This window comes from Malaclemys terrapin, chromosome 11 (assembly GCF_027887155.1).
Source record: "Malaclemys terrapin pileata isolate rMalTer1 chromosome 11, rMalTer1.hap1, whole genome shotgun sequence".
NCBI lineage: Eukaryota > Metazoa > Chordata > Testudines > Emydidae > Malaclemys > Malaclemys terrapin.
In genome coordinates this window covers 69413510-69437171 of record NC_071515.1, presented here as the reverse complement: position 1 = coordinate 69437171, position 23662 = coordinate 69413510, and the positions used below count along the sequence as shown (strand labels likewise).

Below are 23662 nucleotides of genomic sequence, written 5' to 3'. Positions count from 1 at the left end.
AGAGAAATAGCCCACATCCAACAAGGTCATGAAGATGCCCAAGCCTAGCCTGGTTTCTCATATAGAGAATCTCTGCTCTACCACTTTGGCTGTCCTCCCGCCTAAGCTCAGGAACAAAGACGGCTAAGAGGGCATCAGAGCACTCATGAATAAAGCAGCAGTGCTGGGAGTCTGCATTGTGCCCTATCTCCTTCCACTCTTCCTTTCAGTGAAAACAGGATTTCCAAGCCAGCTTTGTGGTACACATTTTTGTTTTGATCGTGCAATTATTCAATAACGTTTTGAAAGTTTCTGGTCTCAATACAAAAGAGACAGGTCCCCTCCCATCCCAACACTTTAAATTATCAGTGAGGTTATCTTGCACAGTGACATTAAGACCAAACACACCAAAGCCAGATGGTTTCCATGTACTTCCATGACAGAGGCAACTGTCTTTGCTAATTCATTGTTTGAGCCTTCAAGGCATTCATTAAGGCAATTCCTCTTTATTATCACAAATGATCATTGCTATTTTGTGTGAAGTTTCAGATTCTGCTGATATTTCATGAAAGCATTCGATGGCGACACACACATACACATGGCTGCAGCTGCTTGTTAATTGCTGTCATCAGTAAAGACAACAATCATGCAATTAAGAATATTAGAAAAATGAATAAAAAATGTGATGGAAATATATATCTGGTCCAAAGATGAATCATGACGCTTTGTTTACTCTAGAAACCAAATCAGCCTACAAACATGCCAAGCTATCCACAGGATGGTGGAGAATTTAACAACTCCCATGCAATGTGGGTATTATCCTATTCTCACTACTACTTGCCTGCAATATTATATATATATATATATATATATATATATATATATATATATATATATACACAGACACCCCTATAAATATAAATGCAATTAGCAGGAGTTTGTGTTTTGGGTTCGAATTTTGGGATGAATTTAATGGTTGTGAAAGCACGGTGATTGATGGTGCTGGCAAACATACATACATAGCTCAGCCAATGCTCTTGACCACTGACCTCCAACTCCTCTGCTATTCTAATCCTCTCCTGAGAAGATATTATCCATTTCTACTATATTTCTGCTATGTGGACAAATGACCACTACAGACTGGTACAGAACCTTAGAACCACCAAATTCAGGTTCACTTGTAACCCAACTCAAATATGAGTTTGGGTCCCCGGAGATGGTATGTTATTATGGTAACCCACACCACTTCCAGTCAGTCTTGCCAGTTAGCTAGTATTAATATATATGGAAAAATAATGCGCATGTATTGATCTCTAGTTGTTATATGTTCTCCATTACCGGAGTATCTGAACACCTCACCTCACTCATTTTGCAGACAGGAAACTCATGTTGTTATACTCATAAGGCACAGAGTAAAATTTTCAAAAGCATCCAAGTCCCATTTTCAAAAGACTTGGGCATCTAGCATCCTAAATCTCATTGACTTTCCTATACGTGGGTTTCCATACTAGAAAAAGCATGCATGCAGATTTGGGCATGCACATAAATGCAGTTTGGGGTCTGAAATGTCAAGCCCAGTAGGTTTTGCCATACAGATTAGACTAGTTGACTATAAGGTCCAGTATCCTGCCTGTGGATTCTTTTGAGGAAAGCTAAAAGTGCTCAAGATTATGGGAGTCTCTAAAACACCTGGAAATAAAATTTCAAAACATCAAATATTTCTGCCCATAAGAGAAGACTGGCAGGCATACAGCATATGCCACATCATAGTGAAGCTGCTCCGATTTCCTTGTGTAATACAGAACAGAGAGAGCCAGCCAATAGGACGGCCAAGGGCCCAGACATTTTTTGTCAACCCTTTTAAAAAATGTTAAATTAGCTCTAATTAAATAGTCCGGTAGCTGCTTAGGGTATGTCTTCACTACTGGCCGGATCGGCGGGCAGCGATCAATCCAACAGGGATTGATTTATCGCATCTAGACTAGACGCAATAAATCTATCCCCGAGCGCTCTCCCGTCGACTCCTGTACTCCAGCTTGGTGAGAGGTGCAGGCAGAGTCGACAGGGGAGCGGCAGCAGTCGACTCACCGTGGTGAAGAACAACGGTAAGTCGATCTAAGTACGTCGATTTCAGCTACGTTACTCACATAGCTGAAGTTGCGTAATTTAGATCGATCCTCCTCCCCCACCCCAGTGTAGACCTTGATGGGCATACCGAAGGTCTACACTGGGGTGGGGGATGGGCATCTCTCACAAAGGTATGAATTCAAGGCAGCAGTGTCAAGTCAGCTGATCTAAAGTGTAAACCTTTGCAGAACCTGGGCAAACATGAAAAGAACAGCTTTAGTGAGGATTAAGCATGTATGAAGTGCAGGGATTGACCTAATTTCAGTTTTCAGCCTCTGATTTCCTTAAATGGATCTGTCTCTTTATACACTGTATTTCTGCTGCTGCTATTCTGCTTTGTTGATTCTATCATTCCTCGAGCAGTGGCAACCTTCCTTTCGCCTGGAGGGGGGGGGAGAAAGAGTGACCTCAAACATCATATTGTTTCTGTGGCTCGGACAGATATTAATCTTGCTTTCTTAGATTGGAAGAAGATAAATTGGAGCATTTCTGACTCTTCAATTATATTATTCTTGAGATTAAAAGTGACCGATTCTAAAATTATCTTAGGAGCACTTTCTATTTTTAGGTGCCCAATTTATGAGAAAGCATCGCTACTGAGCCAGTTCTGGTCTCTGAAAAAACACAAGCACACTTAGTTTCTCATTTTTCAATAACAGAAATGAAAATTCTGAAGCATCGTCTTTTTTGAGAAGATCCTCTGGGCTAGGTTATGCCATGAGGCACCCATCTGAGCACAGGGCCATGCATACGCTGCACCAGTCCAGAAGGCATTGTATCTCTGACACACCTACGAAGCACAGTTCCTTCCCACTGCCTCTCTTGCCTGGCTGGGAGAGGATGAATAAATGACTGCAGCCCTTGAAACGACGCTCTGCCCATTCTCTGACCTCCCCACTCATTTGTTCATAGAGCAAGGCAGAGCTTTGCAACAGTATTCAGATCCAAGATCCAAGTAGGCTGAACCAGAGGATTGCGGTGGATTGCTTATTCCCCTGTCCTCCTCTGCTCAGCTGCATTCAACATAGGCCCACTCTAGCCCTGTCTTACAAAGACTTTACTGCCTCAGTAGACAATCCTTTCTATTCTAGTGATCTGGTTTTGTATGGGATTATAAATATACTAAATCAAACTTCTCAAATGAGAGGTAAACATTAAAGGAAATCATGCCCGCAAAATGAAAATCCTTGCATGCCAAGCATAATATACCATAACTAGAAATGAAGGCATACAATAAGCATTGTACATTACTTAGGCATGCATTATTTAAAGACTTTTGCTTCCTTTTGATGCATGGACAGAGAAAAAATACCAGAAAGCAGAAAAAGTGATAGAGAGCGACTCACTGGGGCACGATTGTGATTTGGACAAAGCAGATGAAGAGGAAGACAAGGGAGGCACAAGCCACATAGGCTCCAAATCTGTCGTCCACTTGCTTGGAGTACTGTGAGGAAGTAAACAGGCTTTTATAAGCATAGGTAATACATATAACCACCCCCTACGTCCCACCAAACCCCTCATTCAGCACCCAGCACCCTCTGGGTTCTCCAGAAGCCCCACTTGCAGAACTACCACTTAGAGAAGTGTGAAAATTTCCCCTTACTTTAGCCTATATTTTGGGGCTCCCTCCCACCAAAAAGATCTCAGGGCTGTGGAAAGGTCCTGTGCAGATGGGAAGAAGATTTATATTTTGTCCATTTCCTGATGTCTGTCAAAATAGATAAATCTGAAACAGAGGGCACAGCTGTGAGATGTTGACTCATTCCATCTGGGGCTCTCTCCAGTGGGGATAAATAGTTAAACATGGCCAAGGCTTTTTAAGGCTCCTAAACGGAGTTTATTTGGTGTCATATTCAGACTGCTCTCTGCAATATACACATCTTCTTTGGGATCACTCACAAGGAGAATCTCTTGTTTAAACTAAAATCTCTGGGGCATTACTTTGAGTGTATCCTCTTTGGGATCCACTTTTTGCTTTGTGTCTGTACAGGCTCTAACACAATGGAGACCTGATCCCTGTTTGGGGTCTGTAAGCGCTGTTGCAGTACGAATAATCATAGAGACAGCTGGGAACTGAAGTCCAATTGGAGCAGGCCAGTGGATGCTCCAGAACAATTTGCCTGCCCTCTAGGGATCTGGGGACCTATCAAAGGCCAAGGTAGAATTGATGGATGCAACTTATATGATAAAAAGACCTTCTGAGAAGGGTTTTTTCCCCCCCTTCACCTTTTCTTTGGAACAGAATCCAGTGCAATTTTTTGTTCATGCATTAAAAGGTAATGTGTCAACAAATCACTGCATTTCACCAGAAGTGAAAGATTATTGTGAAAACACCAATTTCTTGTTTGCCTCTTTCAAGCCTAGTGAGAAAAGTTTTTCGTGGTATCTGCCAGTGTTAAAAAACACTTGCGCAGTTTTAGTTGGTTCTAATGAAAATGTGAGGTTGCCACAGGTTCTCATTCATTCACAACATTCACATTAGTGATCAGGTATCAGGTATAAGGTGCCACCAGACTCCTTGTTACATTAGTGATCAATGTCAGTCACAGATGAGCTGTGTCCAATTCCTAAACTTGTCCTCTGTGCTGCTAGAACTGCAATTCTTAGTCCAAACAAACTCAATCCCTAAGCTGTGAAACAAGGAGGCCCTTGGGATATGTAAACCATTCAGTTTTCTTAAAAAATTTAAAATCAAATGGGGAAAATAACATGCTTACACTTCTGATCAACGCTAATGTGATCCATTCAGAATAAAAAAAATACTGCAATTACTGCAAAGACGTCTTGCTCTTTAACTAGATTAATCACTGTATCCTCTTTTTGCAGTACAAACATAATTGCTAAACATAGTAATAGAATAGCAGACTCAAACTTAACCTGACCAATACATAATGTATAGATATGGCTTTTCCTGTTAAAAATATGGCTCACCTTTTATTATTATTAAGGGTTATCCTAAAGACAGCTCACATAGCCCTAAGGCTCACATTATTTAGGATTAAAAAAGGCAGAGCTTAAATTTTCCCCAAGCAGAGAGAGAGAGAGAGAGAGAGTGTGTGTGTGTGTGTGTGTGTGTGTGTAAAATAATTTATTTACTTATATGGTACACACCATTGTAGTATGTGAGTGCCTCCAAACTTATTATGAATTTATTCTCTCATCCCTGTGAAGTAGTATTGTCTCCATTTTACGGGCAACTGAAGGGCAGAGAGATTAAATGCTTTGCCCCAGATCACACAGGATATCTGTGGCAGATCCAGATTTCCTAAATCCTGTTCCTTAGCCTCAAGATCACCCTTCCTCTCCTAAACTGTAGAAGAGAGCAGTGCAGTTTAGAAAGAGTATAATTTTGAGTGCCACCCATGACACATCCTCCAATGATCAGTAATGGGCACAAGAACATCTTGATTTCACTCTGAAGTTCACTATTGCTATAGGTGAGAGAGAAATGGCTCAGCATGCATTCCTACCCAATGGTGCATTTCTATCAAATGTTTCCTTCAACAGATACACTGTGTCCTTTAAAAACGGGTAAGTTAAAATCTCCCTAAAGGAACTGAAGTGATAAGTGGGGGGAAAAAAGTAAAGTAACTCCAAACTGTAGGAAGATTTTAAGCTTAAATTGGACAAACAAAACTAACAATAGACTTTCTTCGGCCGAGAGAGTAGTTATTGGGGAATCTTACCTTCTTCTCTAAGTCAGGCTCCCTGAATGTTAAGAGAAACTTGCGAACATGCTCAGAGCGTAACCGATCAATACTTCTGGCATCGATTGCACGGCCCAGAAACTCATCCACCTCATCCTCCGGGTTCATGCTTTCTTGCGTGTTCCTGAGGATGTCACAAAAATGGAAGAGAATGGGAACTTTACAGAGCACTCAGCTTGAACTTTTTTCGGCAAAGAGGCCCAAAGGAGTTCACCAGTTCACCGTAGAGTCACCTGGATGTTAATCACTTCTCATTTATTACAGACTTTAGCTGGATAATCTCCAGGTGAAATGTTATCAGCTATCCAATACATTGTCAGTCCTCATCCGTCTGTCTTCACCCAATTAAGATATCTGATATAGCGGTCTTTCCCTATCGTCAAGGTGTTTGCTTTCCTTAAACGTGTATTTTTATCATACATCAACCTCTAAAACCGCATGGATTTTCCCTCCATTATTCTCGTGCTTTATTTTTTCCCTATATTTCAGTCCTGCTATGTATGTCATTGCCTGAGTTGGTCAAAAAACATGGGGGAAAAAAAATCACAAAAATTGTCAAAATCTTCCACACGCTGACCCAGCTTGAAATTTTAGAACTTGAAAATTTCTCCAGCTTTGTTCATCTACAGTGTTGTCAGGAACAGTTATAGGTGTTGGGCATGACTCGCCACTGTGTTATTCCTGAGTAGTTATTTACAGCTCGGCAAAGTATAAATTGATACCAAATTGGAACTTTCCATTTGTGACATTTGGGGCAGCCAGGGCGGTGAGTCTCCTCATCACCATCTGCCTCCAGCATGACAGTCTTGCTTGTGCCAGGTGGGTGTTAGCTCCCCAACACAACCAGCCTGTCAGCCACTCATGCACTCTTCTTTGGGCTACACCAGCTGATTCTTTGCTTTGCAAATTGACTATAGATGCACCCTAAGTCATTTCAAAGTGTTTCCCTATGGTATCCAGCCGCAATCACTGGATACCCACAGAAATCCCAGATCCTCTGTTCCCAAAAGAACAGTGTACCACAGTTTATCTGTTTTACCTTAGACCACCACTCCTGTATTACGCACAGCACTTGAGTACAATTATAAAACAAAGAAAAACGTATTTAAGAAAGAATAGAAATTCCAATAAAAACCAATGTGAGAGATGGGAACAAATGGTTCCATATAAAACAACATCATAACATGTACTCTAAAGCCTAAACTTAACTAACTATACCACTGCAAACAAGTTATCCTCCTGTCTTAAGAAGTTCATCTCATCCAAAGCTCTCTCCAGCATTTTCAACCAAGCTTGGTTGAGATCCCTTTTTCATGAAGCAAACTGGCTCTCGGTTTACTTCCTAGGCGAAGGACACCAGAGTGTCTCTTTGCACCTCCAAATATACAGAACAGACTTTTGAAGGTCACCTCAAGATAGGGTCACCTCAAGATAGGGTCCCTCCCCTGCTGTTTACCTTTCCTGTTAACTTTCTTCTCTGCCAGTTGTTCACTAGCATTTGCCTTAGAATGCTAACAGACTCCTATTGTAGGATATACAATACACAATAGCCCCCATGGAGATAAGTGTCTCCCATCTCCTGTCTGGAGAAGTTTATCTCAAGACATGCTACCTTTGAGTGACCCTGTTTGTAACTACAGAGATGACTATTTTAGATATATAAACATAACTCCTCATATATTCTCTGTACATGCATCTCACAATGGTCATGATGACCAGTGCAACACAGGCTTTCATTAGAGACCATGCATGACATTCTTTTGGGGAACCCAGGTGGATCCCTGTACCCTATAAACCTCAGGGATCTGTGCCAGCCCTGGCATCCCGAGGTTCTTGGGTCAAACCATTTTCTTATGCAAATGATATTATTTTATACCTTTGAGCTAAGAGAAAAGATGACACGAGGTGGCAAGGCAATGTGGAGTCAGATCCTACTTTCCAAACATATAGACCAAGATTTTCAAATGATTAGTGATTTTCAGTCCCACAGCTTCTTTCATACCAGTTTTTCCGATGCCTACATAGAGCCACCTTAAAGGGATGTAATTTTAAAATAGTGATGAAAACCAACAGTCTGAAAATCAGACTCCTTTAAGGTCTCAAGTTGAGCACCCAAAAAGTAAGACACTAATCATTTTTGAAAAACCTTAGCCAGAATTTTTATAGCTTGACATTGTCTCTTTAATGGTCTGGCTTAAACTGACGAGGCAGAAATTAAAAGCTAAAGCTGAAATTTATTCTGCTCAGTTTCCATGATGCCCAAGTAAATATAGCTTGTATTAGGACAGACCTTAATGTGAGTCCTGATTCCAACTGCAATTCTAATTGATTCCAGGGCAATATACAGCCCATGTTAGGCAAAATCAACCATTGTTCAGACACTCCTAAAAAATGAAACCTAAAGCACAACAGGGCAGGATGAAAGATGATATTGCCGGCTGAGTTTTCTGGGTTTTGTCAGTGCTATATAACACTGGCTAATGCAGGCATATAGCATGAATTGTAACAAACCCATGGCCAACAGACCTCTGTAGGTGTGAGTAAGATGCTCGCAAAATTGGCCAAAACATAATCAGGACTTCTGTTTCAAAAGCCAATGCCCCACAACACTGGAATTAAAGGAGACTTTTCACTAGCTTTAGCATTATTGGACCTGATTTTCAGAAGAGCTCAATACTCACAACTTCAATTTAAGTCAACAGGATCTGCACATATCTGACAAAAAATAATAATCAGGCCCCACTGTCTTATGACACACCATTGATCATTGAAATTCCAACCAAAAGAAGACAGTGATACATATATGCAGTAGACAAGTCATTACAATACATCCTCAGCATTCAAACAGGAGGCAGTCTGGCTAATGCAAATGGTCTTTGTCTCAGTTCCTTAATGTTGTTATAGCAAAAGTTTGCATTTCAACAGGGGTCAGGGAAAGGAGAAGGACTGTTTTTATTTTTGGACACCACAGTTATTTAATCCATCAGCTAGTATATATTCCACTTCTGAAATGCAATTTAGATTTCCCCGTGGAGGAAAGGAAATTCAATTTACTTCTAGATGTTTGTTTTAAAGAAACCACATCTGCTTAAGTACAGAAAGAGCCATTTTTTATTTTTGCTCAATTGTCATAATCCTGTTCTCTAGCTTCATAAAAAAAGCAAGGAAATTACTAGTCCTATTTACAGAATGTATTCAAAATTCCTGCTAGTTATTTCTAGATTTGGACAATTTAAATTTAGCCATTTCTATATCACATGAGAGTTGCAATAATTTTCTCCAAGAATCCAAGGTTAAAACTAATTGCCATCTCAGTGAGCCTCAGCTAGATTCAAAGTTCCAGTCTAACAGCACAGCCTGGGAGGAATTGGGAAGGAGAACTACCACTTTGGGTAGTTTTTGACTGTGGCTGGCTGGTTCAGGCTTAATAATGGCCTATGGGTCATTTCACCACTAGGTTGCTGGTTGGAATCCAGCCAAAGTCTCGAAGTGTTATCCCGTCGCAGTTTGAGTTGGTTGCCTCAGAGCAGTTCCTTTTGGACATTAGTCCACATCACTTTTAGCAGCACACTTGCCACAGATGCCAGAGTAGAGTTACACTGGTCGAGCAATGAAGGGTGTGTGTAGAAACTTTTATTGATACTGTTTTATGTTATATGGCCCTGGGGAAGGAGAGCATGTTAGGGTCCCTTGCTGTCAGACAGACTTCAAAATTATTAATCTGGCTTTCGGAAGCATTTAAACTGCATCAAAATGCTTAAACGTGAGGAAGCCCATCCCCCTGGTACTCTGAAAGACTCCTAGGGCAGTGGTGGGCAACCTACGGGCACCCATCAGCATAATCCGAGACAGTTTGTTTACATTGGCATGGCCACCCGCAGCTCCCAGTGGCCGCGGTTCGCCGTTCCTGGCCAATGGGAGCTGTGGGAAGTGGCGGCTAGCACGTCCCTGCAGCCCGCGCCGCTTCCCACAGCTCCCATCGGCCAGGAACGGCGAACCGCGGCCACTGGGAGCTGCGGGCGGTCGTGCCTGTGGACAGTCAATGTAAACAAACTGTCTTGCGGCCCGTCAACAGATTAGCCTGATGGGTTGCATGCGGCCCGTGGGCTGCAGGTTGTCCACCACTGTGCTAGGGTTTTAACTCTTCTTCCCACTCCCCCCCAAAATTAACAAACCCCCCTCCCCATAACTTTTATTCTTATTGAGTGACACCTCCTCCTAGAGACTCCACTGGGGGCAGGGTCATTACTCCAAAGGACACGAAACAACCTATTTACGCCCTGTCGCAGGAAAGATCAGTAGAAATTCCCAAGCATGACTCTCATGGAGCTTCCTGAGCCGCTTGTCATTTTGCCATGTCACTTCCAGGGGAGGTGCCAATTTGACCCTAAAACCAGATATTTTACAAATGGCGGTGGCAACCGATTCAATTCAGCTCCCACAGAGCTTGATTCATTCACATCAAAGACCTACAGACAAATAACATTCCTCTGTTCTTTTAATCATACCTCTACAATAAAAATTCTCTCATAAATAAAAATATCTTGGTAATAAAGATGCTTTATTAGTAAACACAACTGGCAATTAATCCATGATTGTTTCCCCCCCCCACCCCTCCTTCTCACTGCTAGCCTCTTCCTCTACTTCTGTTGCAAACACATTAAGTGAGCAACAGATTAATGTCAGTAGTGAGATCAAACAATGCAATTATTAGGATTTAATTCTTAATAGCATTTTTGTTGTTCAAAATTTAGAGGTAAAACCTCAGAGTTAATATGATCTTGAAGAATCTTTAAAAAAAAAAAAAAACAGCAGATTTTAAGACAGACAACTAACTGGAATATATGCCAAGAAAAAATTCTGTTGAGAGCCAGCTTCATAGTCAAAAAAAGAGGCAAGCAAGTAAAGATTTAAGGCATAAACTGGTATATGATACTGAGTGAACTGGAAAATTTAGAGCAAGTGTCACTCATTTTAATGAGCTGCCAGTGATGAATTTAACAAAAAAGGATCATCTTTCTTGGAAATTTAATATCAACATCTTGTTACCATATCTGTCTCATAATGGCCCAGCATCGTTAGAGAAAACACCCTTTATATGTAAATTTTCTTCTGGGTATGTTTTGAAAACAAACAAACAAAAAGATAAGGAATGTTGAGGGCGAGGAGCAGAGTAAGCATTTTTGTCACAGAGGTTGGTTAGAACCACTGGGAATAAATAACTTGACAGAATTGGTCTTTTAGTCACACAGGCCAACATTTTCAGAAGCAGCCAGGGATTTTGGTTGTCTCAATTTGAGAGACCTTAAAGGGGCCCCATTTTCAGAGGCGCTGAGCACCCACAACTCCCATTGGCTTTACTGAAAAACTGTGGGTGCTCAGCCTCTCTGCAAATCAAGCAAGATGTTTCTAAGTTGGACTACCAAAAACCAAGGCACTTAGTATCACTGGCCACTTCTGAAGATTTTGGTCACAACCCTTTGTACTGGAGGGAGGGGCCCAAAACTCTGGAATGTTGTTCCCTTCAACATATGCCAAAGTTCACCGATGACATCCTTCTCTCCAGGCTGAAGGCTTCCCTGTTTCAATATGAATTTTCATGGAATGGGCTTGACTTTATTTATTCATTGAAAAACATGACCCCAGTGGGTTTAGCACAGAACTGGAGCCAAGAACTCCAGAGTTCAAATGCTGGCTCTGGCAACATCTCCTGGTGGCAAGTTGCAACCTCTCTGCCCCAGCTTCTCCTCCTGTAAAATGGGGATAACTATTCTTACTTACCTTATTACTTGATAGGGCTGCTATGAGGGTTGGAGAATGTTTGTAAAGTGATTTATAATTATAAGGTAGGGCCCTGCCTGTTGTGGATAACAGAGTAATCCATTTGTTTAGTGTCACAGTAGGATAGCTTTCATTACCCATAGATCAACTCTGATAGATGGTGCAACTGACTTCTCAGTATATGAACCCTCATTCACAAGTATCCCATTACGGCCCCTGTTCTGTTATTTCTCTCTCATTTGCTTCATTTAGGAAATTAGCTCAGTGTAAGTGTACACAAGTTAACTCTTATTTCCTGGCCCAACTGCTCCTCTACGTTACCACCTACTACAGGTAATTTCATTGGCACTAGCAGTAGAATGACTCTAAATGCATTTTACATCTCTCTTATCTGGCTGGGTTTCTTCTATCTGAGCTGCCACTTCCCCTAAATGAATGATCTGCCAGCTAAAGCTCTGAGCATTGATATTGCCTTTGCTGGATGGACAAGCTGACATGGGAGCCCCTGTAAGTGTAGCGATTGTGTAACACTAAGACTTGGTCTACACTAAACCCCCAAATCGAACTAAGGTACGCAACTTCAGCTAAAGTTTGAAGTACCTTAGTTTGAACTTACCTCGGTCCACACGCGGCAAGCAGGCTCCCCCGTTGACTCCGCGGTACTCCTCTCGTCTAGCTGGAGTACCGCAGTCGACGGCGAGCACTTCCTGGTTCGACTTATCGCGTCCAGACAAGACGCGATAAGTCGAACACAGAACTTCGATTGCCAGCCGCCGAATTAGCGGCTGGGTGTAGACATACCCTAACGGAGTAAGAGTTCTGCCTCAACTCTCTTGTCTCAGGGGTTCCTCTATTTCACTACTGGAGCTAGGAGGATCTCTTACCGTCCTCTCCCACTTTATAATCCCCACTCCCATCTTCCCTGAGCTGATATGCTGAACCCATTCCTATTGAAGGCCATCCTTACTGTTCCGTAACTGGTAAAGCAAAATAAATAAATAATAATAGCAGCAGTGGCTATTGCTCAAGCGCTCTTACACAAGAAGTGCCCTGGGTAAGAGAATGCCATGTGTGCCAGCATCATTTATAATTCTCTAGGACAGGTTCTGCAACTGGCACTTAGACTCCTTCTCAGCATTCTCAACAGAGATGCTTCAAAGAGAAGGTAATTGAAAATGGACTAGTCCTCACACTCATGGACGTGGTGCCTGTAGATTAGCTGCCCCTACAGGAAATGTCACTGCCACTCTTCATGCTATGACTTCATCCGTGTATAAAAAAAGATGGGGACTCCCATCTCCACTGTTGGAAACTGGGCATCTGTCTCAAACGCTAATTTCACATTAGGAAAAAAAAAAAACAAGAATGCAGAAACACAAAACATTTATGACAAAATTTGCTTACTTGTCCTTGGGATCCTCAAAACCCTGAAAGAAAGGAAAATGAAACATAAGAGTTAGGAAACAGAATGACCTTGGATACAACAAAGAATTCTGAAGGATGGCATTTCATACAGGAGCTTGCACAGTGTTCATTTGTTATATGTTGATGGAGAACCTTGCCAAGCCAATACAATATTCTCTGTCTCTATATCATTCATCAGATAGATTGGACAGAACACAATTTTATATAAATACATGTCTTAAAATAAACATAGGAAAGTTAAAGGTAAGGGAATGGCTTCTGCTCCTTCAATTGATCTTTGTCATGCATTTGCTGTGCCTTTAAGAAAAGGTTACTGATACAAGTGATGCAATACACATTTGGGTCAAAATTCAGACAGACAGGTGGGTGCAACTCCATTGTAGTTAATGCACTGCTAGCCTGCACAATGTATGAATTTGGCTGATGTTGTCTGCCTCCAATCACAGGAAGGGCTTACATATTTAGATATCCATTTCTTCCCCAATACTTACTTTCATGAGTCTTTGCTCTCCCATGTCTAGTTTTGAAGTCTTTCGTTTTCTTAAAGTCATTTCTCTTATTAGCGTGGGATTTTCAAAAGTGCTCAGAGCTGGTCTAACACAGTGAAACTTAAATGGGAGTAGAATTTGGCCACGGTTTTTGAAATTCCCATTCTTGGAATTTTATCATGCCAAGTATTTTGCATAAGCATAGATTTTTCAGCCATCAAAACAGTGGATAAGACATTAATGGACTATTTATTGGGGATCCATTTAGCTAAGCATTACTAACAAAATCTGTTCTTTTTCAAGCCCTTCCATGCTCCCCTTTAACACGAAAAAAGAAGAACAGGAGTACTTGTGGCACCTTAGAGACTAACAAATTTATTAGAGCATAAGCTTTCGTGGACTACAGCCCACTTCTTCGGATGCATATAGAATGGAACATATATTGAGGAGATATATATACACACATACAGAGAGCATAGACAGGTGGGAGTTGTCTTACCAACTCTGAGAGGCCAATTAATTAAAAGAAAAAAAAAACTTTTGAAGTGATAATCAAGCTAGCTCAGTACAGACAGTTTGATAAGAAGTGTGAGAATACTTACAAGGGGAGATAGATTCAATGTTTGTAATGGCTCAGCCATTCCCAGTCCTTATTCAAACCAGAGTTGATTGTGTCTAGTTTGCATATCAATTCTAGCTCAGCAGTCTCTCGTTGGAGTCTGTTTTTGAAGTTTTTCTGTTGTAATATAGCCACCTGCAGGTCTGTCACTGAATGACCAGACAGGTTAAAGTGTTCTCCCACTGGTTTTTGAGTATTTTGATTCCTGATGTCAGATTTGTGTCCATTAATTCTTTTGCGTAGAGACTGTCCGGTTTGGCCAATGTACATGGCAGAGGGGCATTGCTGGCACATGATGGCATATATCACATTGGTAGATGTGCAGGTGAACGAGCCCCTGATGGTATGGCTGATGTGATTAGGTCCTATGATGATGTCACTTGAATAGATATGTGGACAGAGTTGGCATCGGGGTTTGTTACAAGGATAGGTTCCTGGGTTAGTGGTTTTGTTCAGTGATGTGTGGTTGCTGGTGAGTATTTGCTTTAGGTTGGGGGGTTGTCTGTAAGCGAGGACAGGTCTGTCTCCCAAGATCTGTGAGAGTAAAGGATCATCTTTCAGGATAGGACTGGGAAGGGCTGAGCCATTACAAACATTGAATCTATCTCCCTTTGTAAGTATTCTCACACTTCTTATCAAACTGTCTGTACTGGGCTTGCTTGATTATCACTTCAAAAGTTTTTTTTTTTCCTCTTAATTAATTGGCCTCTCAGAGTTGGTAAGACAACTCCCACCTGTTTATGCTCTCTGTATGTGTGTATATATATCTCCTCAATATATGTTCCATTCTATATGCATCCGAAGAAGTGGGCTGTAGTCCACGAAAGCTTATGCTCTAATAAATTTGTTAGTCTCTAAGGTGCCACAAGTACTCCTGTTCTTCTTTTTGCGGATACAGACTAACACGGCTGCTACTCTGAAATTTAACACGAAAATGCATCTCTATGAATGGGAAGGGGGAAATTTCTTGTATTTTGGCAAGTAAATTAAAATACACTCCAGGATCATTCAGGTTTATTGAATGAGCTATCTACACGTTTACAGGTCCAACAAAGCCCTGAGAGTTGTTTGAAGGGTCCCAAGAGAAAAATAGGCATTTATCTGCAATCTGAAATGTCTATTAACATACCTGATAGAGCAGAATAGCTTCATAAAATAGGTCTCATATGGACTGGACCAAAATCTGCCTTCAGATACCCAGGTACAAGTCTCACTGAAATCAACAGGAGTTATGCCCATGTACATGAGGGCAGAATTTGTACACTGTGTTAAAACTCTAGCAAATGTAGTGATGACAGATGTAGGATTCCATGGGGTTTTTGTGCATCTCAATGACTCCAGCTCAAATGTGTTTATTTTACAAGTAAAATGATGGTATGCTATACTACTGGGGGAATTCTGCTCTACTGCATGCGTGCATAATTAATGAGCCCCACATATTTTTTTTTTGTGCACAGAAAAATGCTTCTGTCGAAATGTTGCTGCAGCTCTGCCTTTTGCCCACCAAAGGGTGCTGTGGCACAAGAACAGCAGCAGCTCCCTGCCTGCGAGGGAAGAGAGAGAGCAGCCTTCTTCGCAGCCGGCCAGGTCAGGAGAGAGGGGTTATAGGGAGACACACAATGTGGGAGGTCAGATAGGGGCTCATAAGGACAGACTGGGGAAGGGGCTGAATGGGAGTGGAGCCACAGGACCACGGGGGGAAAAGAGGTGCAGGGCCACATGGTGATGGGGGAGGGGGTGCAGAGCTACGTAGGGGCAGGGGAGTGGCTTAGTGGGGGCACAGAGACACATGCAGTCAGGGTACAGGGACACATAGGGACAGGGGAGTGGCTGGATGGGGCACAGAGACATAGGGGGACAGGGGAGTGGTTGGGTGGGGGGCACAGAGACACATAGGGATGTGGGAAGGGGTGCAGGGAACATAGGGACAGGGGAGTGGCTGGATGGGACACAGAGACACATGGGACAGAGGGAGGGGGTTCAGGGACACATGGAGACGGGAGTGGCTGGGTGGAGGCACAGACATATGGGGACAAGGACAGGGGGTGCAGGGACAAATAGGGACAGAGGTAGTGGTTAGGTGGGGGCACAGAGACACATGGGGACAGGGGAGTGGCTGGGTGGGGGCACAGACACATATGGGGACAGGGACAGGGGGTACAGGGACACAGAGACAGGAGATTGGCTGGGTGGGGGCACAAAGATGCATGGGGATGGGGGAGGGGGTACAGAGCCACATAGGGACAGGAGAGGGGAATGCAGGGCCACATGGGGATGGGGGGAGTGGGTGTCTGAGTCGGGATAGAGGGACACATGTGGACAGGGGGTGCACGGACACATGGGGGTGCAGGAACACATGGGGACAGGGGCAGATGTGCCTGACTGAATGGGAGAGACTAGGGGTCAGCCAGGGTCTGGATGGGGGAAGCTCCCTAACAATCCCTCCTTGTCCCCCCCAAAAAGCCTGTTCCATACTTTTCTCACCCATACCCAACAACCCTCCAAGTTCACACCCAGGCTCCTTCCCAGTAATTTACTTCCCTCTCCCTCAACTCCTCCATTACCCCGACTCCCCCAAGCCTTGGCACTGCTTCTGAGGGGGTGCCCGAAATTCGGTTCTGTATTGTAGTTTAAATGAATTATTACTCAGAGTTCTGTATCAATATGCCTAGTAAGAAATCTGAATTTTTTTGTCATCTATATTGTTACAGACATATTTGCTGACAGGTATTTTGAAATACACGATAAAAAATAACTGAAACTGGTGTGACTACATTGTGTTATTTTGACAAATAAAATATGCAGAATTTTAATATATTGTACGCAGAATTTTTAACTTTTTGTTGCAGAATTCCCCCATGAGTAATGCTAGCACTGCAATCTTAGCCTGGGCACTGAGATTTCCATACACAGCCTGCTGGTCAAATCTTGCCCACAACTGTATTTGTTCATTGACACTGGAGACAATGGCATTGAACAGTTGTAAATGAGGGCGAAAATTTGGCCCTGCAACTGGAAATAAGTTATCAATCTGGTGATGCTGTCAGAATCCTGCACATTTTCCCTAAGCTGGGTAGGCTTTCTGGGACGAACAAGAGAAAACATATTTTTGTCACTGAAATCAACAGGTCTGATTGTCTGAATACACAGAGCAGGTCCATTGAACAAGAAAGTGCCATTTTTACAATCGCTTTTCAGACTAAACCCACACTTTAAAATAGAAACTGTAACTCAAACACTGCCATTCAGGCACGCAGAAAGAGGAACCCTCCTGTCCCCCAGCTCTTCTTTACTAACTACTAGCAGACTAATGCCGAATGGGAAGGAAGCATGTTTTACATGCCCAGCAAACTTACTTAGCATGTCCAAGCAACTAAGCCAAAGAATACTACAAGTGCTTTTGGTTTAAGGTTAAAGAGGGACTGAAATATCACTCAGGTATTCGTTTTGCTTAAATTGCTTTACAGCTGTCAAAAGCGTTGATTTTTTCCCCACCTGTATGGAATTTTACAAGATGGTGCCAGGAATAAAAGCCCATTGATTAACCATGTAGACAAAGTGCTCATAATTTGCCTGGTGTCATAGCTAGTTGCACTGACAAAAGAAACCATCTGAACATGAATAGTTATCACCCAACAAATGGGGCGGGGTGAACCTTAATGTAAAAACACAGACACTGCTTGTTAAATATAAAGTCCACATTTTCAGACATGGGTTCCTGGGAGTTAGGGAACTAAATCCATACACAGGAGCCCAAATAAGTGACCTGATTTTCAATGACAGTGAATATCCACTGTTCCTACTGACTCTACATGTTGATACTACATACCGATACTGAACTCCTAAATTTCAGGTTCCCAAGTTTGAAAATGTAGACCAACCGGGTCAATTTTCTAAAGGACACAGCAGTGATTCTCATAAAAACAGGTGAACACACTACAATGGGCAAACTTTCACAGGTCAACAGAAATCTGACAATCATGCCTAACTGCCCATTTGAGTGTGCAATTACCTGGTTTGCACAAGCAAACTTGGATTTTTTTCTGGCAAGCCCATTTAAAACATTACAAAATAATATTGGGTTAATTTAGACTCTTGTTTAAACACTAAAACTTGCTGGAAACACTGGAAATGATTAATGAGAGACTTCTATACTAGTAGTTCAACTTACGCTGTATTCTTAAAATGAAAGACTCAAAAATGTATACATCAGGTATAGCAAAAATATATTACTTTTTTTTTGTGACTCTTCTCATCTAATGAGGTTAAATATTTAAGAGTGACTTGAATTTTAATTGAAGGGAAGCAGGTTAAAATTATATTTAGTGGGAACCTCTTTAGCTAAGTAAATTAAATTATTCACTTCAAATACTCCCATTTTGAATGAATGATGGCTTCTTCATACAGCAAAACTCATAAAATGGAATTATTATGCAAGAGAACCTGCAAGCTGATTTTTTTTAAATGCACTGTCTAAAAGGCTAAGATATTATTAAAGGAAATACTCCTTATTTGCACAGAAGCACTTCACTGGGATACTGAAAACATTGCTCAGGGATTCAATTGAGACAATCTTAGGGTACTTCCCCATAACATTTCCTCAAGTAGACCCTCTCTAAGCAATTGGCAGAAGAGCATAATCAGTGTTTGGAATTTTCCACATAATTTAGGGCTCTATTCTGCTCTCAGTAAGCATATGCATTTTTTGCATGATGCCTGTTAGTGGAAATGACATGCCTTTTGAGGCCAATGGGAGTGTGGAGCTGGTGTTCGGGGTGGGGGCAGCGTGTGGAGCCCCGTGGCCTCCCTGCCTGTGAGCTGGACCTGCTGCTGGCCACTTCCGGGGCGCAGTGCGGTGTCAGAACAGGTAGGGACTACTAGTTTTTACTGGCCAGCCATCAGGTGACCAGACCAGCACTGGGTCGCGACCCAAACTTTGAAAACCACTGCCTTAAACAATAGTGCTCAGTTGAGAAGCTTAAAATATAGGTGTTGTGAGTGCTCAATACCGGTGAAAAATCAGGTCTTGTCTTATCTACATAGCTTGTTTTAAGTCCTCTCCTCAAGTGTCCTTCAGCTTGGTAACTCAATTTGCTCTCTGCTTGGTGAGGTTTAAGGATCCTCTATGTAGATGTGTACACCTTTTCATTCCAGGTGCAATTCAGTGAGTGGCCTTGTAATATTTAAAGTCCTACATGATCAGGACCCCAAATATTTGAGACAATGTCTCCCCTTAAATCCTGATATGGCACTACAGGCCTCTTGTGGCACTCTTGCTGCTGGAACCTGGAAACCAGCTTTGTAGGTTTGCCAGAGGGTCTCCCAATTCAACAACCACAATTCACACCCTGAAGGAAATTGTGGGCACTGAGCACCTCTCAAAACCAAGCCTTAAGACAAAAACAGCATGTCAGTGGTATGACAAAGTGGTAAAATTGAATTCATGATGTGGTTTCAAATGGATCTTTGCCTCCCTTGTCAGCATTGCTCAAGCTGCAATGGAAGGATCTGGCTATGCAAGTCATCTCAGGCCTGCTCTTCCGTGGTTTACTGAATAGTTACGTCAGTGATGCCCCGGGTCTTCACCAGCGCAGCACCACTCTGCTTATAAAGCATTAGCCACACTACAAAATGGAATTGATGGCCTATCCATGATGCCACCCAGACCAATCTCGTGGCTGCTGCAAGGGTGACACAGCAGGGGTCACGACAAAAATCAGAAAGGTAGAGTTCAAAGGGGGTGAAGGACAGTTCTAGAATAAAGACAATGAAATGGATCCTCTTTTGGGTACAAATCCTCTAGCTCTGTCTAAAAATGAATTGGAAACACATTAAGGCTTTTATCACAATGTATTAACTAAAGAAGGAAAGTTCCAGACAGTGTGTTATCTAATCTTTTGTTAAGTCTCATTTTAAATGTCCCCAGTGCCAGAGCTTCCGCCACTTTCCATAGGGGACTACACTATTCCGTGATCTAATTGCAATCATAAAGTAATGAAATCTGATAACTGCTGTAAAATTAACATAATCCACCACATATAAATTCAGGAATATTAATCCACACCTAGCTGCACTGGCAGCACAAAGCCAAGACAATAGTATTAACAAGGGATGGACGAGATGATTTAACAGGTCTTCTATCTGTTTGAGCCTATACATTTTAAAACCTACTTTTACACTGAATGAGTCACGAGTAATTATTTTTTATTACAGTGCTTGGAAGGAATGGGAGAGAAAGACTGACCATTATATTGCTGTCTCTGTTCCAAAATTTTATTATATGGATTTATATGAGTGCCTATTGCTCTAACAATTCAAATCATTCTAATCTCCTTGCTTGCTTTATAAACTGACTGAGTTTATTTGAAGTTGCCGATCGATACAGATTATTTAAAGAAAGTGATAAAACATTTGTCAAATATATGACAAGCAGATCACTATTTCTGTTTCAAGTCAAGAGCCTTTTGAAATAATAATGGCAACTTTGAGAACACTTGTTGCAATAACTAAACTGTTGTGAATTTAAGAAGGAAGGTGAATAATCTTACATCTCCCTTTTACCTTTTCATTCAGCTTCAAGGATGTGACAGCCTCTGGTCAATCTACCTCCTACTGTCCACACCACCATAACAATTGGCAGCCCCAGCAAAGATTTTAAGGAATGAGTCAGCATGAAGAACAAACTATGCAAAAGTGTGCACCCGCAGAGCAAGGTTGAGGCATATTTGCAAGGTAGTCTAGGAAGCTTCCACTGCTCCTGTCCTGCGCTGTACCCATTTCGTGACTTGAGGGGTTTAGTTCCAACGGTGCCGATCGGAACTTTTCACAGGCAGTAAAAAGTGACGAGTTGTTCCTTAAACATTATTTAGTACCGGGGGTCCAGCTGCTGGCTCGTGACTTAGATTTGGTCAACATGGTGGATATATCTGGCCCAGCGACAGATTCATTTTCTGCAGAATGAAAGTTTTCACTGAATCCCCTGCCCCCCAAAACGTTTCTTGTCATTATGGTTGTTAAGATAACCTTCCAAATGTAGCACTGTCTTAGCCAGAAGCAACACCCCTGAGGGGTGTGAGCCTCACACACTTACCAGTTTTCACGGAACTTTTAATCTTGATGATGACAATTCAGGGGCCATATTTTCACATGGAACAGGTCAGAGTGATGGGCCTACACTGTGCATACAACTACCACAACAGGGCTTGCAAATTTGGTAAATTAACTTTCAAATGGCCAAGAAACAAAGACAGAAATATCAGTAAACCTGGGAAGTGCTCTGTATCATTCCTTCCCATCCTTAATCCCCTCCCACCAAGTGATGATGACTGCAACAACAACTTTATTTTCTATTTTCGAAATGGCATTAAAATTATTTTAATGCCATTTCGAAAATCTTAGATACGTTGAGCCTGAAATCAAAGCAACTGAGCAACAATCAACATCTCTCATTGACTTCAACTGCAGCATCACGGAAATGATTTTGTTGAAGGTTCAGCATCCAAGAACTGTGACATTCAAAAAATCAGAGCCCCTGTTAGAAAGTTTTGGCATTCATTGTTAACTAAGTGCCACAATTCTACCTTGGTATTTGTGCAAAGCTCCCAGTGATATCGGAGGGAGTTCTGCTGTGCATTAAGGGTAGGTAACGTATGGCCTTATTTTTGTATACTTGGATCATAGACAGTAATTAAACATGTAATTCAGTCCACATTCTAGACTGCATTTGACACTTTTGATTTAATGTCTTAAATGACTTTTCGGTATATGGAATAGGTTAAGCTTTTGATACATTATTTACATTAATTATGTAAAGCATTTGGGGAAATGGTTTGTTCAAAAGATGCCGTTCAAAACAAAATGGTCTAGAATGTTCCTGTATTATTAGAGCAATTCCAAGGTTTTCAAGTAAAAATAAGAATGTAATAAATGTAAAGTCCCCTTCACTTAAACTCATTACCATACAGCTATCAGTTGAAGAACTTCAGGTTTTATATGCTAATTATATGTAAAACAATAAGTGCTGACTTTTAACTTTATTTTAAAGAACTTAATGCAGGATGATTGCCAGTCTTGATCCACCAGAATAAAGTTAGACTTTCATTGTATTTAGCCTATATGAGGTATTAAACATTTTTATGGTGGTTCCATGAAGTTCTATGCACTCTCCAGACACTGAAGAAGAAGAAGAATATGGATCATAGATATGAAGCAAAGTTCTCCACACAAGTACAGCAACCCCACTGAAATCAAGGGAGTTGTTCTGGTGTAACTGGGAAGAGTTTTCTTACTGAATTTGAGCTACCTAAAGATCTGGCTGTAAGAACAAAACAAACTAGATTGGCGATTTCCTACGAGCTCATACACCATAGTGATGAGCATGGTATAAAAACATATAAAGATTAGACTAGAATAGAATGATTGATATTTTCTCACTTCTGCAGTCAAACAAATTACAAATCAATTCTCAGAATCTAAAAATGATGGGGAAAAAATAGTGGGTCAAGTCTATTCTCAGCTGCCCTATTCCACACTGTAGACAATGATTATCAAATGATTGCTTGAAAAGAAAATAATGATGAACTTGTTCAGGTCTGATGAGAACTGATCAGCCCCCCTTTGTCTCACTCACAGGAGTAAATCCTCTTGCCTTCATTGAGATTGCACGGAGGTAAATGAGAGGAATATTTGCCCCACTATGTTTTTTTCTTCAAATCATAGTTGATAGAACAGAAATACTTGGGGGAGTAAAGTTAGGAGGGTTTGCTGTGTTGAGACTTTTTCCAACCTTGATTTCCTGAATAATGGGAGTCATTGTGAGGCAGTGTGGAGGCAAGGAATGGTGTAAATAGGCTGCTTTCGTTGCACAATATGGAGACAGTCGTTTGAGTTAACGCAGTGCATGGTACTAAGTGTCTTTTTTTTTTTTTAACGGCTGAATGAGCAGGCAGCCATGCAAGTGCTCTTTTATTGGGATGTAAAAATCCAATACAATATTTGGTACTACATTCTGCTCTTGGGTGCCCACGGAGCTCCAAATGAAACCACATGGAGTCTCAAATGTGTTTATGTAGGCCTTTAATTGTTGCATTAATAGTATCCAAAATATTTTTTCCAATGTGCTATAACTTTAACACATTTATTGTCAGGTTATTTTTTAAACTGCATTTGACTGTGTTTCAATTTTATGTTGGAATTAGCTCTGCAATTGTATCACCAGGTGATCCTGGCAGAAAGGGTAAAAGTCAGATATCTATATGTCTATACCTAAGTCAACCTATATTAGGTCGATTTACAGCCACCACAGTAATTACTGCAGTGGCTGATGTCCACACCGCCCTCCTTCTGTCGGCGCTACGTGTCCTCACTAGGAATGCTTCCACCGACTGAAGAAGGCCAGTTTGGGGGACTGAAAGCCAGGGCTCTCCCGACAGGAGCCCAACTGCTCCCTGGGCTCTCAGCTCCCTGCTGGGAGCAGGGGTCAGCCACCCGTGCTTCTTGCCTCCCCACTCCCAGATGGGAGTGGGGGGAGGGCAGCT

At 41.7% G+C, this 23662-nt stretch overlaps 1 protein-coding gene across 1 annotated transcript in view; it reads right to left on the bottom strand.

Annotated features, from left to right (window-relative positions):
- The window catches only part of ADCY5 (adenylate cyclase 5), a 307979-nt gene that overhangs the window by 41661 nt on the left and 242656 nt on the right, over positions 1-23662 (bottom strand). Inside the window, exons 9-11 of the mRNA XM_054043693.1 lie at positions 12999-13021; positions 5793-5937; positions 3453-3550 (exon numbers count right to left, since the gene is read on the bottom strand). Coding sequence (XP_053899668.1) covers positions 3453-3550; positions 5793-5937; positions 12999-13021 — 266 coding nt within the window. The remainder of the gene's footprint in view (positions 1-3452; positions 3551-5792; positions 5938-12998; positions 13022-23662) is intronic.